Genomic DNA, 18,885 nt, shown 5'->3' with positions numbered 1-18,885 from the left:
AATTTTCATCGAATTCTGTTCATGAATAATGGAGAAAGACGTTCAAATGAACTGTACAAAAGAAAAGAGAAAACGTGAGCGGCGCTTAAGGCCCGGTCACACCTTGACGTTTTAGCCAGCGATGGCAACGTATTAAAATGTATGTAAAACGGTGGCTGACGTTGAACTTTTGATGTTTTTTTTTTAAGATTCGGACGTATTCATAATGAGTTGGTCGTATGCATAACATATTAGTAATGGACACAGAACGTTTCGTTGTGTTATAGATAACTTATACCAACGAATGCTGAACCTGTTGTCGGCCTACACAACCGATGCCCAACGATAGTCTAACTTCGGCATAGCGCGTTGCACGCATTGCCGACGATGTCGTGACGTAGCCTATTAAAAGGCTGACACACAACGATTCGAATCATAACTGCCGTAGAAATGGAAGTGACAACATCGCGGTCCCACCTTGGCGATCTTGCCAGCGTATGCCGACCTAAGAAAAATGTGTCTAAAACGTTGGGGGCACGTCAAATACGGTATGAGTAAGTTTGGTATACGTGAGTAGAACGCTAAAGTACGCTATCATACGTCGTAATAAGTAGAGTACGTCAAGAAATTTTAAACATGTTCAAAATTTTACGATGTACTCGGCGTATGACACACGTTCCGCATGCGATGGGGATAAGTTTTACACACGATATGTGGACGCTTACACACGTCCACGAAGGCTACTTATAAGCTACTCATAAGTCGAAACACGTCGCGGTAATGTTTTTTTTACGCGAAACTTATTTATAACTTATGTTTGACAAGCATGAACGTTTGTTCATGTTGGCAGTAGTAGGTGAGTGTGAGGGGGAGGGTGTGGGTTATGATGGATCCTCCTTGCGTCCGCGTGTCCACGGGTAGGTTCATAGGCTGCCACTCAACGATTTAAATGGCTGCATCTCCACTATTGAAAGTAGACGCTTGCGCTCAACAATTGGATTTTTTTTTACACTCAACGACTTTTAAACGGCACCACTCAACTATTTTCATTGTTTACAATGAACGATTTAAATTGCTGTCACTCGCCTTTGTTTTTTGACGCTGGGGTTTTGAAATTTGAAGCGTTTCTTCTGAACGTGTTAAAACGCTCAAACTCGACTATTTTAAATAGACGCTGCCGATGGACAATTGGAATCATAGCCAAGCTAGACATCGAAGTGTGAACATCCTCGTCATGCCGAAGAAAAGTTTGAAGAATGCTGCAAATAAGTGTCCTGGCCGTGGCCGTGGACGCTGACGCAAGGACGATCCATTATACCGACGTCTTTCAGCCTATGAGTAACTTAAAAGTAACGTCTGTCGATGTGTGGCAACGATCGCGTAACGTGCCAACAACACGTTAATCATAGGTTAGAAATAAGTTTCGGGTATGCTAAACATTACCTCGGCGTGTCTCAACTTATGATTAACTTACAAGTAGCATGTGTTGACGTCTGTCAACGATCGCAGACTGTGCATACAACTTGTGGCCAGCGTAGCGGAACGTGCGAGTCATACGCCGGCATACGTCGTGAAATTTCAAGCATGAAAAAAATTTGGGGACAACCGAAAAGTACAACGTTTAAAGCCAGCGTACAACGACGTATGGCAGTGTTTTTCAGCGTGCTCTCAATGTTATCAAAACTTACCCATAACGTATTCAACGTGTGCCAGCATTTTAGCAAAAACTTCAAAAATCGGCATACGTTGGCTAAAACGTCAAGGTGTGACCGGGCCTTTAGACCCCTGTGAGGTGGAAGACCCCACGGGGTAAAATGTGACCTGTAGGCAATTGACAGACAGACAGACAGAATAACAAAATCAAAATGACAATTTTAGAAATTTGACCTGAGTGAAGAAGGCCATTGGGCCGACCAGATGCCTCATGGTTGCAGCAGGTTGATCAGGATCTCAAGGAGATGAGGATGGGCCAGGCATCTGTCTGGGGGATGGCCAGATGGAGGCCCTTGGAATACCGGCGGAAAGTGGACGCGGCAACGCGCTGCTCCGGCATGTGATTACGGGAGGGAAAGGAATCTTTCCCTCCCGTAAGCACATGACTTCCTTACTCTTCCTTCTTAAAAATGTTTTTCCTAACTCTTCCTTCTTGGAAAAAAAAAATAAAAAAAAAAATAAAAAAAAACTCTTCCTTCCTCTTCCTTCTTAAAATGTTTCAACTTCCTCTCTCTGCCATACTCTTCTTCAAAAACCTGATTTCAATTCGACCTTTCTTTCATGCAATGTTGAAAAATTCCACCTGCTACAACACTTCCTGCCTCCATTGCATCAACTCTTCTGTACGCCATCCATTCTGCAATGTATTGAAACATATCTGACCGACAATTTTTTAAAATCCCATTTTGCAATGCTTGCTCATCTTCCATAATTAGTCATTCTTATTTTTCCAACTACAGTGAAAATTCATCCCACCTCCTTAAATATACCTTCTCCTAACTGCATACCCCTCCTTACTCCTCCAATCTTGCCCCCCCCCATCCTACCTCCTCTCTTAGCATCTCTCCACTGCCAATAAGGCTTACTCACAGTTCCCCCTATGGCATCCCAAATTGTATGGTTTTCAAACATTTGTGGTTTCCATTCCAACCTAAAATATTTCTCACACTCTCATTCAGTGCACTCTCAATATTTGAAACACAGTCTCTCTTCTCTCGCATCATACCTCCCCCTCTTCCCACCACCATAAATCTTGTTCCTCCCCACCGCCCACTCCCATCTTCACCACACCACTACCCAGTCTCATCCTTCATCTCTCCCCACCCTCCCTTCCCTTCCCTTCCCCCTCCTCCCCCATGACTGTGCCTGCTCTCATCTCCCCTCCCTCTCAAAGCTTCACTCTCACTCCACCCTCTCAATTTAGCTGCCTCCTCCCTCATCAAAGCAAACTTCACTCTCTTCCCCTTTCACATTTCTCCCTCCATTCTGCCCTCTCACCCATCTCCCCAAAATCTCCTCCCCTCACCCCTCCCCTTCTCAAAGCTGCCTCCCCCTCTTCCCTTACTGTCAAATTTTGTTCCTCCCCCCAACCCACTCTCATCTTCACAACACCTCCACCCAGTCTCATCCTTCCCTTCGCCCCACCCCTCCCTTCTCCTTCCTCCCACCTCCCTCATGGCCATATCTGCTCTCATGTTCTATCCTCTCCCTCGCAAATCAACCGCCTCCTCCCTCTCCAAAGCAAACTTCTTTCTCTTTCCCCCTCCAACGTTCCCCCTTGCCTTTCTCAAAAGCTCCAACACCTTTCACTCCCCCTTTTCAAAAGCTGCCCCCGCCCACACCCAGAAAGCTGCCTCCTTCCCCCACTCTCGCTCTCTCTCTTCCATCTCATTCCTCCACACTTCCCTTGGCTCCCTCTCTTATTACTCCCCACTGTGACTCATCCCTTTATCCTCCACCCAATCCGACCCTCTCCCCTAGCTCTACTGCAATCCCCTACACACTGTCTACAACTCTCCCTACCTCCACCTCGACTCCCTTATTTGTGTGCCCCATGAAATGGTACGATAATCTATTTTTACACCTTAACACGGATTTTGACCAAGATGGTCTTGTTTTCACCAGAATTCATCACCTCTTCCCTCTCCTGCTTGAAAAAGCCCCTTCCCCTCCCTTTTCCTTAACAGTGTGAACCTCAAACATCCAAGACCTTTGCTCAAACCTGACTGATCTCTCCATACAGGATGCCACTGACAAACCAGACAGTCTGCTTTACAGAAACTTTCCTCCTTCAAGACACCTCTGACTCCTTCGTTTCTCTCCCTGGTTACTCCCTCCTCTGGTATGATAGACCTGAGCCTCGTTCTGGCAGCGGAGTTGCTCTCCATCAAAAACTCCATTCCTCATTCTACATGCACTACCCTCACGCCTCTGCTCCCATCTCAAGATGTTCAATTGTGTGTTGTACCATCCGCCAAACAGTGATGACTTCATTTACATTTCACATGGACCAACTTTTATCCTCTCATCCCATCTCTATCTCTATCTCTATCTCCCTTATATCTGGTGACTTCAATTGACATCATGCCAGTTGACTGGGTATGGGTACCTCTCTCACTTGCCATGGCACTTCAGCAACTCATTGGGACTGACACAATCTGTCAACTTCCCGACCTGGTTCTCAGCTGACGGTACTTCTCATCTTCTGGATTTGATTTAACAAATTTTCCAGAATTGTCTGCTGTTCTTCTTCTGCTCCAATCACTTCAATTGACCATATGCTTGTCAAAGTGCTCATCTCTCTGGCCGTTATTAGAAAACCACCTCAGCACCAACGAGTCTGTCGTTTCACTCAGGCCGACTGGCAGGACCTTCAAGCAGCCAAACTTCTTGACTGGTCTCCCATTACTACTCTCACCGAAAACTCATCCCAGGAATTTTTTCAAAGAATATCTCTCTATCTCTCTCTATCTCTCTCTATCTATCTCTCTCTATCTATCTCTATCTATCTCTCTCTATCTCTCTGAGTCTCTCTCTCTCTCTCTCTGAGTCTCTCTCTCTCTCTGAGTCTCTCTGAGTCTCTCTAAGTCTCTCTCTCTCTAAGTCTCTCTCTCTCTCTAAGTCTCTCTCTCTCTCTGAGTCTCTCTCTCTCTCTCTGAGTCTCTCTCTCTCTCTGAGTCTCTCAGTCTCTCTCTCTCTGAGTCTCTCTCTCTCTGAGTCTCTCTCTCTCTCTCTGAGTCTCTCAGTCTCTCTCTCTGAGTCTCTCTCTCTCTCTCTCTGAGTCTCTCTCTCTCTCTCTCTCTGAGTCTCTCTCTCTCTCTCTCTCTGAGTCTCTCTCTCTCTCTCTCTAAGTCTCTCTCTCTCTAAGTCTCTCTCTCTCTCTAAGTCTCTCTCTCTCTCTCTAAGTCTCTCTCTCTCTCTGAGTCTCTCTCTCTCTCTCTGAGTCTCTCTCTCTCTCTCTCTGAGTCTCTCTCTCTCTCTCTGAGTCTCTCTCTCTCTCTCTCTCTGAGTCTCTCTCTCTCTCTCTGAGTCTCTCTCTCTCTCTCTCTCTCTCTGAGTCTCTCTCTCTCTCTCTGAGTCTCTCTCTCTCTCTCTGAGTCTCTCTCTCTCTGAGTCTCTCTCTCTCTCTCTGAGTCTCTCTCTCTCTCTGAGTCTCTCTCTCTCTCTCTCTGAGTCTCTCTCTCTCTCTGAGTCTCTCTCTCTCTCTCTCTCTCTCTGAGTTGTCCATTTCTCCCATCTCATCTTCAGTTGTCCTACCCTTCCTCCCGCCCATATTACACTGAAGCTTGTGGCGAGGCAGTTCTCCTGAAACAACTTGCCTTTGCCTCAAGGAAGGCAAATCTTACTGAAGGTAATCTCAGTTGCTTCCACAAAGCTCAGAACAAGTGTGTGTCCACCCTCAGGAGAGCCAGGAAACATCTTTCTCATCTCAAGTCTAAACTCTCAAACCTGCCTCCCTCCTCCAAATCCTGGACGCGCCTGGTTAAGTCCGTTTCTGGTGTATGTTCCCCCTCCATTCCCTCGCTTACCTCAAATGGCCGCACAGCTGACACTGCACTTGAAAACGCCGATTGCCTTAACTCCGTGTTTGCTTCTAAATATTGTGCCCCAAACCAATCGCTTTCTGTACCCACCTTACCCAGTCACACCTCGCTGTTCCTGGACTCTGTGTCCTTTTCTCTTGAGAAGGTGGAAAACTTCCTGTAAACTTCAACTCATATTCCACAAATGGTACAGACGGCATCAGCCCTCGTGTCCTAAAAACCTGCTCTGCTGCTCTTGCTCACCCTCTCTCTATTTTATTCACCCTCTCGTTTACTCAAAGTAATCTGCAACCATTACCGTTCTGGTTTTAAAAACCATTTTAAAACCTTGCAAAAACAGATCCCTGCACCTACAGACCAATCGGCCTACTTCGCATCATCGGCAAGGTCATGGAATCCATGATCGCTTCAGACATGAAATCCTTCCTCTTCTCCAATGGCCTGATTTCTGATCATCAATTTTGATTCAGACCAGGTCACTCTAGCCTGGAGATGCTGTTTCTGCTTTCCCAACAATGGATAGAGGTCCTCAATGCCAGACATGAGATCAGATCCATCTCCCCCCATATTTCCACAGGGTGCTCAAAGTCTGCCAGCAACCACCTTCTAGTAAAACTGCCAAAAAAATCAAGAATCGCTGCTCACCTTCACTCTTTCATTCCCCTTTTTACCCACCTCTGCAACAAACTCCCACACCCTCTTCAATCCCATTCCTCCCTCCGGGTCTTCAAAACATGAGCTGTTCACTGCCGTCTCATATCGTCCCCCATCCAAAACCTTGATCTTTTCTATCCCCGTTAATCCACCCAAAATCCACCTTCTTCAAATTCCTCGTTTGCCTTCCCGAAAGTCCCTGTAGTACCCACCATTCCACATAACAATATTCAACAATAAAACCAAGTTAAGTGAAGATGCAGTTTTCAAGTGATATCCCTAATCTGAAACTCAGAATGCAAAATAACGCACGATAAAAGTCCATCATACCCATTTTCTTGAAGCTTTTTGATGTCACCCAACGGGTTGTTTCCTCCAATTAAAAGGATCTGGCTGAAAAAGGTACGTCACAAGCAAAATGGTAAAATTAAAAAAAAGCAGGAAAGGTGATCACAAAGGAAATCATGACTGAGGATTTGTGAGATATGTACCACACACATTAGAAATTTTACATGCCGTACAAAATGAACACAATCAGCAAATGAAGCATAAACGGTGGAAGATTGCAATGAAAACACGAGATCGGCACTCGGTCGAGCACGTACAGTACCTCCGCCAGGATGAACAGTTTACGTTCTGCATCGTCACTAGGCCGGATCTACATCCGGACCTGAACCAACATCGAATTGGCTTGTTCTTATTAACGAACCCACTCGTCCATCAAGTTTCGTCCAAATCCGTCCACAAGTTTTTGAGATATCGTGCTATGTATTACGTTTGGCGCCACCTCTCAATGGTGAAGAATCACGTTAAAAATTCTAGTGTCAGTCTCCTTATCTTCACCAAAATCGAATCAATTCGTCCTCGTTACAAACCCAATATGTCCACGACTTTTTGAGATATGGTGGTGAGATTTTTTTTGATTTTGAGCATGGTGGACAATATAAATCAATGTACCCAAAAATACTTCATTGGAACTACACATGTTCTTTGGCACATCATTCAATTGCAATTTTTGCTTGCTTGTGGTTAAAAAAAAAAGTATATAAAACTAAGGAAATGAGAAAATACAAAGGGAATTTAGGTAGGGAACAACACATAGTGGTGAGAAAATTGTATCCCAGAGGCTGTAGGTTCAAATTTGCATGAAAGGACTGTGCGGAGGATTTTAATTCCACTTAAGATTCTGGAAACCATCTCAAGATAATTAGCATGTGACTATTGGATTGAAAGTGAAAATGCAGCTCACTCCTTAATCACCTTCAGAGAGAGACAGTAATCTGCAATCCCTGTCTGGTCTGCTATACTGTATCAATGTGGTTGATGATGAATACCCTAAGGACAACTTAGGATGGGTACTGAAATGGCATGTATGAAAAGAACAATGGTAACACACCACCACACCCCCTCTACACCCTCACCCACCCTTCCTCTATCCCTGCATCAAATCTATACACCAGTTAGACTTCTCCCTACTTCACGTAGTGCTAATTATGCAGGCACCCCAAATGGCCAAGCGCTTCCGCCAGCACCCCAAAGTGGGCGAGCTGTCCTGCCGGCACCCCGATCCATCCATCTATCCATACAGAGCGTCGGTGCTGCCGAAGTAGTCTCCTGGGCCATTGGGCACAATCCTGCACGGGTCACTGCTCCGACGCAGGATCCTCGAATGACAACCATTCATCCCAGCAAGCTGGTACTCATTTTGCCGACCTCGGACGGATGACAGGCTGAGTCAACTCCACCTAGTATTACTTCAACGGGAAAGCAGGATTTGAACTCAAGACCCAAGGATCCCAAGCCCACCACCCAAACCATTAAGCCAACACCAAGCATCGGCACCCCAAAGCGGCCAATTTCATCACTTAATAGAGAGTCATCAGTGACAGCATAGACAGAAACACACACCACTGACGCTCCCAAACATGTACCACGTGCAGTGCCGGTAGGATAATTGATTAGGCGAGACACCCGATTGGTTGTTCCCTCAAATTACGGGGGGGAAGAGACGTGATTGGGACTTGATATTTATACGATGACAATTCCACAATTCAGTTGTGGCTTTCAAATCCAGTTATATATCCTAAGTGCAATCTGGCACTTCCAATGGCAACTAAGATGATCATTTACAAACCAAAGAGGACATAGCATAATTTCCATGCTAAAAACACAGCATTCCAAAGGCTGTGCAGGATCGAAAGAACAACATCATCAGTACCTGAACTGAGGAGTATGGCGTGTGAAGTGCTGCAAAACCTCTTCAATCTGCACAGCCAATTCACGGGTTGGAGTAACAATTATGGCACCGATCTGCAAATAGTGCATCGACAGAATCAATCACAACCACACACAGTGCATGTCCAATAGAAAAATCATGCTCGGCCCAGGTATTTCCATTTACACATATGATAAAAATGGAAAAAAAATGAAGAAAAAAGAAATAGGTATGCAACCCCAAAGAGGATGCGGTAGAATACAAGGAGGTGTGAAGCTATCATCTTTCCACATTGGTCTTACAAATACTTTCAAGATCTAGGAAGCAATCTAAAGTTATCTTTCATACGGTTTATAGATTTCAAATGGTTTAAGGTCAATAACAGGTCCAATTGTTATTTTTTCAGATATATTTACATGATCGAGGCTCATTGAAGAGCCAGAGCAGAATGGAAGGGAACAAAATGTAAAGGGGGAATCACCAACAGCAGAGTACAAGTGAGAGCAAGGGAAGAGGGAAAACAAACGTGAAGGGGAAGGCAGGGATGAAACAGAAAAGTAACCAATCAACTGAAAACTAACAAACAAAGAGGTGAAGGGAGTGGGGGGGAGTGAAATAAGGAAATAACAATAACATGGAAAAATGAGTGCTTGGAGTGGGGTCATTTGGGGTAGAAGAGATCATGAGTATGGATGGGGGGATAACCTGCGATAGTGGTGAACAGCTGCCTGAAGCCCTGGAGGGAAGAATGAGACTGCACAGACAGGGAATGTTTGTTCCACAGGTGGGAGGAAAGAGGAACAATTGAGTGGAGGTGAGCAGTGAGCCTGGCTTTTGGGAGTTTAACAAGAAGAGGGTTACTGGCAGACCGTGTGCACCCTGCACAATCCTAGGAGGGACAGAACCAAGAAAGGGCAGATTTGTTGGGATTTAAAGACATATTCCAAGTGTTGGACCAGCTCCTGATTCGATCTTCTATCAAGGTTGGCAGAGAGAGAAGAGGCTGCTGCCTGCCTGTCTGATGGAGGATAGATGATGTGGAGAAGGACGGAATCATCAACAAAATTTTGAACAGGATTTTCCAGGGAATCAGGAAGATCATTGATGAATATGAGGAACAAGAATGGGGCCCAAGACACTGCCTTGAGGCATTCCAGCCTTGACGGGGAGAGGAAATGAGAGGATCCCGAAAAAAAGCAACACACTGAAGACTGAGTGGAGGCGGCCTTGGATGTCATTCGCAGACAGTTTGGAGATCAAGGCGGGATGCCAGACTATATCAAAAGCACAATATATGTGCAAAGAGATGGCCCTGATCTCATGTTTGAAATAGAGGGCCTCCGTGCATTGTTCAGAGAGTCGAAGCAGCATGCCCATGGCACAATGAGTGGGCTTGTAACTGAACTGATGATCTGAGATGAAGCTGTTGGAGAAAAGGAAGGATTTTATGTCAACTGGAGTTCCTCAAGGTAGCGTTCTGGGGGCTGTTCTTTTTCTGGTTTTCATCAATGATCTCTCCAACTCCGGAATATCCTCTATCTATCTGCTGATGACTCCACCCTCTGCCGTACCATCTGTCATCCCTCAGATCAACAGGCAGCAACCTCTTCACTCTCTGCAGATCTGGATAAAATCAAAAGCTGGGCCAACACTTGGAACATGTCTTTCAATCCTGGCAAATCTCACACTCTCACCCTCACTATGTTTCTCTGAAAGGACCATCTGGACCCCCCCACCCCTCCTCCTCCTCCTCCGCGTCTCCTGCTCCCCTTGTACGTTTTTGTGTAATAGTTCTTATGCGAGCCTAGACACTGTATCCAAAAAAAAAATACTGCAGTGATAGATTCCATGACCTTGCTGATAATTGGAAGCAAGTTAATTGGCCTGTCGCTAAGAGAAGCCATTTTTACACCATGGCAGTGCATTGCAGTGATGTTGGCTAACTTATAGGTAGAGGGAAACTGACCCAGAGAATGAAAAAGAAAGAAAAAAAAAATTAATCCACACCTCAAAACAAATCAGCACTAATAATTAAAAATATCAATTGTACTGCATTTCATTTACGAACAAAGCAAGAGGTGCTTGGTGAAGGACAAGACCTGCATCTTGGAAAGTTTTTCTTCACGACGTAGGAGAATCTCCAGCAATGGGATGACAAACGCCAGAGTCTTTCCACTGCCTGTTACCTAGGAATGTGATTGTGCAACACCATTTACAAACACTCAAATGTGAATGCCACACAAATTTCACTTGTATGCAAAAGATAGTCAAGTTACAACCGAGCTTACAGATTCATCAGAGGACCACCAAAAAATTAAAAAAAATAATTGTTTCTCTTGATCTGTCGATTTGTATCTTCACTATAATTCATGGACTGGTGTTTGTGCATTTGTCACGCAACCCCTCATTCATTTTTGGGTAGATTACATCCAGACTTGCTACATAGGATTAGCATGACCCACAAATAATGTATAGGAGTTTTTTTTTTAATCCTTACCGGTGATCTTGACTTTGGGGAGAAGAGGGGTGAAGGGACACAAACTCTCGAAGTAAATGTGTAGCCTGGTGTTGGCTTAGTGGTTAGGGCGGCGGCTTGGGATCCGAGGGTCCTCAGTTCAAGCCCCGTTGGCCGCTGAATTAATACACCAGGGGGTTGACTCAGCCTGCCATCCTTCCGAGGTCGGCAAAATGAGTACCAGTGCGTACTGGGAGAGGGGCACTGCGTCAGCGACACAGTCATGCTTCCAATAAATGATAGTTACCCCGGCAGCGAAGCTGCCATATGCAAGAAGAAGTAGTAAAAGTGTATCGTGTAGCGCCACTCCAGGTGGGGGAGCGTATTACAAGTCCCCATCCTTTACAGTACAGTATCCCTGTCCCCACGTTTTCCAGTGTAGTGAAGCGTTTTGAATTACAATCAGGAGGCATGTTTCTCCTTCATGCACGTAACCTGGGACATGTATATTTTTGCCTATTCACCACCCAAGTAAAGGTAATATATCAGAAGAACGTGTTGCATGCTTGCACCACGATTGTCCGCAGGGCGAGTACTACGCTAGTTCACATCATGAAGCTTGTTGTTCTGGATGAAAGTCAGCTCCCGCACTGTCAGCACACACCATTCTCCCTATGGTGTGCCTACATTTCCAGATTATGGAAGATTCCTCATAGGCTTTGTAAGGGGGAGGGAGGGCAGGAGGGAGGGCAGGAGGGAGGGGTACAAATTGACAAAACAGCATTCATAGAAAAAAAAAATTAGAGAGTGAAGGTGGTGGCACACAATCACAGATCCCCATACTTCCCACCTGAAGCAAAGTTGAAAGATGACAAAAAGATCCACCAGGACTGACTCAATATCAAATTTAGAGTTCAATATGTGTTTCCCCATTTTGACACCTGTGACCGGAAGTCAATCACAAAAACTCGTTAAACATTTAATGCGTCTCCCAATTTATTTATTCGTTTGCAGCCTGTGGCTCTTTGGCTTTATCATTATCCGGGGGCGTGGCTGTGACGCTGATGCAGTGCCCCTGTTACCAGTCAGCTGGCACTCATTTTGCAAACCTCGGAGGCATGACAGGCTGAGTCAACCCACCTGGTGTTAATTCAACGGTTCGACAGGGGCTTGAACTCAAGACGGTAAGATCTTAAGCCAGCCACCCTAACCGTTAAGCCAACACCAGGCTTCGTCTCCTTGTGTTGATTGCACATACAAAGTTTCATTTAAAAATTCTCTGAGATCAGCACAGAGTCCCAGCTTACTGGTACCGTTGTGGGCCCGGGTCTCGGTGGCGAGCACGACCGCTAGGTGGAGCAGTAGAGTCGTCTCCACCGAACACCCGGAATTTAGGTCGTGACCCTCGGATAAGTCCGAAAGGCACAGGTCCCTTCCAGGACCATGGATCGCCAATAATTAGACCGCGTGAGGTAGGGTTAATTGCCAAACTTCCATACACCTAATTACCCATGCGGCAAAGCTACCGGGGAATTCACACCCTCGACAGACCTCGAGCGTGACGAGCCGTTACCGTGCCCGAACCGTGTGTAACCCGAGCGGATGGTCACCAAGGCCTGTCGGTCCAATTGAACAATTTACTGCCTCGCTATTTCTCAATACACACCGTGCTAAGCCAATGAAAGAAATGACAGGGAACGAGCTGGGACATTCAACAAGAGGGGAATTTATTTACAATAATCGGGGGACGAGGGGAGCACGTAACGGCAGAGTTATCCGAATAAAGAAGGGAATCAAATGTACAAGCAATTCCTTAACAATTCTACTTCGAGACAGGGTCCATGGACACACACACATACCCCAGAAAGAGATGGACCTCGAGGTCTTTATTTCCCCTTCAGCTCGGGAGGGAAGACGAGCTGAGGGAAGAGAACGTAGCTGGTTACCTGGCCACGTTCGCGCGGCTGGACGACCGCACCTTCCTGGAGCACCAGGCGCCAAAGAACGGACCAGGGCAGCCAAACCCAGAGGAGGCGAGACGAGGTGGTCAACCGCTTGTTGTAATGCGCCAGACGAGACGCCTCGGATGCGCGGGATCCAGTCAGCCGCAGACCCAGACAGAAGAGCGCTCGAACAGACGGGACGCAATCATCAAAGCTTTTCCCATCATTTTTCGGGGCGGGTCCGCTCCCCCGTCGCCTGCTCTCATTGGGTGGACGGCGTGTCGCGACTCCACCTTCTTGAGAAGGACCACCCCGGCTTTGGTCCACACATCGCCCATTGGACGGAAAATGACGCATACCCTTATTTGGCACAAAGCCAGAACGAAGGGCTCCATGCCCATATTTGGTGCGAAATCCACACCGCCTGGGGCATGGAATTCCGCCCATGCCCGCATGCTGGCAAGCGCGCGAAGAGCGCGGACAATGCCGCAAGCAGAGGGTTGTTGTTGGGGTAAAAATCTTATCTATAAAATAACTTCATAGTGTACGTACACTTAATTCCCATTAGACATAGGGGAAAGGGAGCTATCTATCCACATTTACTTAACGAAATAACTGAGCTGCGGGGACCTGAATGTTGAGTGCTCATGGCTTCCAGATTGGTCACAGTACTAATGGAATTATTAACCCCACTCCACCTTCTTCCACACTCCTTTCTTCCCATTTATGCCCTCCTCATGACCATCATGACCATGACCATGACCATGACCATGACCATGACCACCACCACCACCACCTTCGTTTGCTCTCCCATCATCCCAACTTCAATCTTCCCAATTCCCCCTCCAAATGTGCACCTAATAGATGGTCAAATCATCCCATTCCCAGACAAGTTCTGTTTTTGCCAAATTTTTAACAAACACAAATAATGAATGAATGAATGAATGAATGAAAAATAATTTAAAAAAATTAATAAATGCACTACTTTTGTGCAAATAAGTGCTCTTACCGCCTCAGCAACTACATCCTTATTGCTCATGAACAACGGGATGGTCGCAAGCTGAAAATACAAAACATTGCAAAATAATTATGAGCAATGGGATATATATGTACGGTGTATAAGCAAAATGGCGCTGTTCACCTGTCTCTCGCTTGAAACGTCGACATGGACACAGATATGTTTATTGCTTTTAGAGTTCAAATCATTAAATTAATAAACCAACATGGAACACGTCAACCAAACGTTGTGACTATTCCAACATTTTACCTGTACAGGAGTGGCATGCTCAAACCCGAGTTCCCTCAGTGCTTCACGGACTGGCGCACTCAATGGAACGTCGAGGTCAGCCCAGGTCTCCGCCATAACGTCCGCAACACGAACAACGAATCAATGAACAAAATGTTTATCCATTAAAACCCACCGAAAAGGCCGAATTTTTTTTTAACATATTAAGGCTTCACCACGTGAGCTCGCACGGCCAACACTGCATGACGTCATTTCCGCCGTTTTTTTATATATATATATTCAGGCTTCACCCCTGAGCTCGCACGGCCAACACTGCATGACGTCATTTCCGCCGTGAGTGAAATTGCTGTTTTGATGAAAACCTTGAATCAGATAAAAATCCAACCAATAACGCCAATAATGTTTGAGCTGCATTCAAGATGAACAAAAAAAAATTACTCTTAAATATCCTTAGCCGGTGAAGATAGAAATGAACGAGAAAGATGAGAACGAAAAAAAAAAAAAGAATGTTACCTGCCGGGTTAAAATATTGCTTCAGACTCCCTAAGATATGAAAACAATTTTCGAACCATCACAGCGAAATAAATAACCAAATTGAAGGAGGAGTAAAACTATTTTACACAAAAAGAGAATAAAAAGAACAGAAGGAAAAAACGAAGACGTGAGAAAAAGCCACCAAGAAGTGGTGTACAGTAATAGTAATTCCTAGTGCGGATGTGATCCCACCTTTTTCAATGCAGATTTGTTAAGCAAACATCAAGTGACGATTGGATAAAAAAAAATTAAGTGTAAACGAAGTAATCCGAGAAATAAAAAAATAATCTTGAAGCACGGATAAGTTAAATCTCGTGGAATTTTATTCGTCGATGCGCTCGTGAAGGAGCTCGCATTTTGATCTCGCGATATCTCGAGGAAGGAGTAGATTCTTCTTCTTCTTATTCTTCTTATTCTTCTTCCTGAGGTAAGATTTCTGCCTTTGTTGTTAAACATGCTTACTGATTCGTGAGGATCCCTTCATTGAAGGGGAGAGTATTTTATCATTGAAAAGTTCAATATGTATGTGTTTATTTCCAAAAAGGTCGGGTGGATGAAACATTTCCATGTTTCACGTCGACGATGACGTGAAATGATGAGGCATGAAACGTTTTATTGACAAGAAAACGTGTATTGATCTTGATTTGGAGGTGGGGGGGAGCAACGCCTCAAGAAATATTGCTATACACTGCGGGAGAGAGCCAGAGATAGACGTGCGGGAGGATGTGGTAAAGAGAGTGATATGTTAAATGCTTGATGACCGAACACAATTATAAGAGAAATCTCATGTCAGAACAGCTGTACGCACAACGACACAACAGGGTTTCTAATGTTAACCACTGGTGCATCTGCACAAACTTTGATATTCCACTTCCAGAAAATTTGTGGGTACATTAACCAAAAGCATGGACTGAAAACATTGAAGTACCGCTCACGGACGAACTAATGATCCCATCGAGCGTGAACATCGAAAACAAAGCGTTGCGACAAGATATCATACATAGGTACAAAAAAAAAAGAGAGAAGGCATTGCGATGTGAGGTGTTAATATCGGTGATTTTGGACGAACTGATGCAGAAATCAAGAAAATGACCAAGTACCAAGATCCCAACAATGAAGTGAAAAGATCCTGGAAGCTGAAGAATGGCAAAAGTTGTACCAGTGACAGTTGAAACTACGGGAATGATGAAGAAGAACCTCACAGAGATATTAAAAACCATCCCTGGGAATATTATTACAAACGAACTACAGTTGGAAGCCGTCCGGGGCTCAGTGACGATCCTGAAGAGAGCCCTCGGCACAAAACTTTGAAAGCAGAAAACTTCACAGCTTGATCCATGATTCGTGACCCCCTTACCGAAATGAAGGTGGATACTCTGAGCCCAGCCTGGGAGGACTCCATTCCACATTCTGAAACTCACATATGTAGATACCAATCAAAAACACATGCTCACACACTCATACGGAGGTGGATACTTAGAGACCTGGAAGGTCTCCATTCCACTTTCTGGAACCCACAAATGGAGATTACAACCAATGTCCAATCAAAAACACATGCTCACACACTCATACGGAGGTGGATACTTAGAGACCTGGGAGGTTTCCGTTCCACTTTCTGGAACCCACAAATGGAGATTACAACCAATGTCCAATGAAAAACACATGCTCACACACTCATACGGAGGTGGATACTTAGAGACCTGGGAGGTCTCCGTTCCACTTTCTGGAACCCACAAATGGAGATTACAACCAATGACCAATACCCAGTAACACACACACGCCGGTACCAAAAGCCATTGTGGTAATACAGTTTATGTACATCCACACACGTGCAAATATACACACGCATCAAGTTAATAAAAACGACAAACACAAAGAATTACCTTTAAACAGCGTTCTTTGAAAGAGGATTTAAAGTGCGTAATTAGCGAAATTCTATTAAATAATGTTTCAAGCTACAGAACACAAAATGTCGATCTGTACTCTATGCCTTCACAGTGAGAACAAACATGGCAAACACCTGGTCAGATGAACCTTTAAAAAAAAATGTATCGATGCAGAAGTGAGAGGTGGATTACAAAAGGAGATCACACAAAAAGGTTAAACAAAGTGATGTCCTGTAAAAATAAAATGGCACATTTTCAGTGGATAAGACAACACCTGAGGCACCCACCACACGTCACCGTGGGACCCAACAAAGGCGGAAATGTACGATGTGAGATTGAAAGCACAGTTACTTCTTCCCAAAACGAACAACCAAGCAGCTTGGATTGCTCGCCAGCTCGCCAAGTGGCTTAAGCATTCAAGCAAGAACTCCAACAAAATGGTCGATAAGAAACTGCTCCCTTGGCATGCAATTGGCAATCACCTGGCCATCATATTCAACATACACCTCCTGGAGACACCGGAAATGTCACATATGTTCGAATTGGATAAATGAACACTTTTCTTGGAGTCGGAACTGCTTGTATGTTCGATTCTGTTGATTAAATTTTGTAATTATTATTAGTTTAAGAGATACCCATGGCAATCGTATGTGCGGAAATGAAATAAAGCAACAAACGCTGACGTCTCCGGGCATTTATAAGCATTGCAATGTACCCAGCGATTCGTAGCTATAATGAACACCCTGTTCCAAGTCAAGGTTAAGTTGATCAGGCCAAAAAACATGGCGGTTTCAGACCCCAGAGAGGTTCCCTAGAAAGTGCCTTTAGATCCCAGAGAGCGAGGTGGCTGAGGATTGCCTGATGAAGGATATACAGTAATTAAATAAGGTCGTTAATTATCTTCAACAGGGGTGTTTTAATTAACCCAAACACCAAATTTTCACTCTTGCACTTCCTTGGAGTTTTCTTGGTATGCATGCAAAGTTTCAGGCTGCTCGGTTTTATGGTTTTGGAGTTGTGGAGGAGAAACACACATTGCCTTTTATTAGTAGGGATATCCATTTTATTAATCCATCCGTCCTTGCAGCGAGAGAGATAGAGACAGAGATCGTGATTTCACACACGTTAAGAGGTGGATACGTTGAGTCTTTGTAGCTCTGCGTTTGCAGGAAGTACTGAGGGAGTAGAAGGAATCATTTGGAAGTATGGAGAAGACTGAGGAGATGTGGGTCGGGCAGCAGAGAAAATAAATAAATATCAGGTTAGAAGGGAAAGAGATTTGAGCATCTGGGAGGAAGAGTGACTGGGGATGGCAAGTCCAAGGCAGAGGTGCAAAGGAGGATTCACGTGGGTGTGAATGCATGGAGGAGGGTGGAGGGAGCAATGGCAGACAGAAAGATGTGAAGAAAATTTAAAGGGAAGGTTCTGATGTCATGTGTAACGCCAGTCTACCTTTACGGTCTGGAGATGGCACTCGGAGACAACAACAGAGGCTGCAGGTTTGTGAAAACAACTCGGTCAGGAGGATTGCGGCAATGAAGAGGGTGAATTGGAGGATGGATGAACTGAGGGAGGATTGGTGTGCAGATGAGTTTGATGCGGTGGCTGGTGAAATTCCGGCTGAGATGGGCTGGACACTTAGTTCGGATGGGGGAAGAGCATGGCAAAGAGAGCGGATCGGTTGAGGGAGCAAGATGGGAGGATAGTGTGAGGAATAATATCCGTAAGGTAGGGTTGGTTGGAGAGTGGAGAGAGTTTCCTGAGGACAGAGGGAGGTGGAAGAGTATCGTGTTAAGGCAGGGAAAAAGCGTGGTTCCGTCGGACCTCACCACTTATAAAGGGAAGAGGACGAGAGGAAGACACACATGACAGGGGTATGCCTCTGAACATTTCATTGGTTGTAGTATTGTTTTGACTCCGATTACGGTGGCCATTTTTGCTCACATGACGAAGTACCTCTTTGAAATTGTTTGCTCCATTTGCCGAGCAGCTTGCAAAGCAGTAGATGTGGAATGACTTGCTTTGAAAGCCGTTGCAACCTGCTTCCGAAAAGAACGCATCCCTGTTTTTACCATTTGAGCTTTTGTCATCAAATTTTTAACAAACCTTTGTTATGAGAATATGGAGGAAATTAATTAATTTAATGGGTCAAAGGGCAAAGTCACAGTAAGTACAAATGGCCTTTATTTAATTATCCCATCGACCACTGTGCAGCACAAGATGGCTGGGTTTTGTTTGTAATGTCTTCCTTGTTTCTTTATTTGGTCCGCTTGCGTTTTGAAATGTTTTCTCCTTTACCTTTAGAGTTTTTGTCATCAAATCTTCAACTAACCTTATGCACAGATGCCAACCCTCCCGATTTCATCGGGAGGCTTCCGAAAATTCACCCAAACTCCCGCCCTTACGATCACTATCCTTATCCTCCCGAAATTTTGA

General features: G+C 45.0%; 1 protein-coding gene across 2 annotated transcripts in view; it reads right to left on the bottom strand.

Moving 5' to 3' along the window:
- Positions 1-14,302, bottom strand: part of DDX55 (DEAD-box helicase 55) — an 80,499-nt gene extending 66,197 nt beyond the window's left edge. Inside the window, exons 1-5 of one of the 2 annotated variants that reach the window (XM_085879571.1) lie at positions 14,051-14,302; positions 13,793-13,843; positions 10,485-10,571; positions 8,389-8,480; positions 6,501-6,563 (exon numbers count right to left, since the gene is read on the bottom strand). In XM_085879571.1, the coding sequence (XP_085735697.1) occupies positions 6,501-6,563; positions 8,389-8,480; positions 10,485-10,571; positions 13,793-13,843; positions 14,051-14,146 (389 nt within the window). In that variant the 5' untranslated portion in view covers positions 14,147-14,302. Of the gene's footprint in view, positions 1-6,500; positions 6,564-8,388; positions 8,481-10,484; positions 10,572-13,792; positions 13,844-14,050 lie in introns of those variants that run through there. The other variant, XM_085879572.1, reaches the window with a different exon arrangement.
- Between the last annotated feature and the right edge of the window lie 4,583 nt (positions 14,303-18,885).

This window comes from Eptatretus burgeri, chromosome 4, assembly GCF_056783735.1.
Source record: "Eptatretus burgeri isolate ZD-2024b chromosome 4, Ebu_testis_v1, whole genome shotgun sequence".
Lineage (NCBI taxonomy): Eukaryota > Metazoa > Chordata > Myxini > Myxiniformes > Myxinidae > Eptatretus > Eptatretus burgeri.
This window is presented reverse-complemented; position numbering and strand designations above follow the sequence as displayed.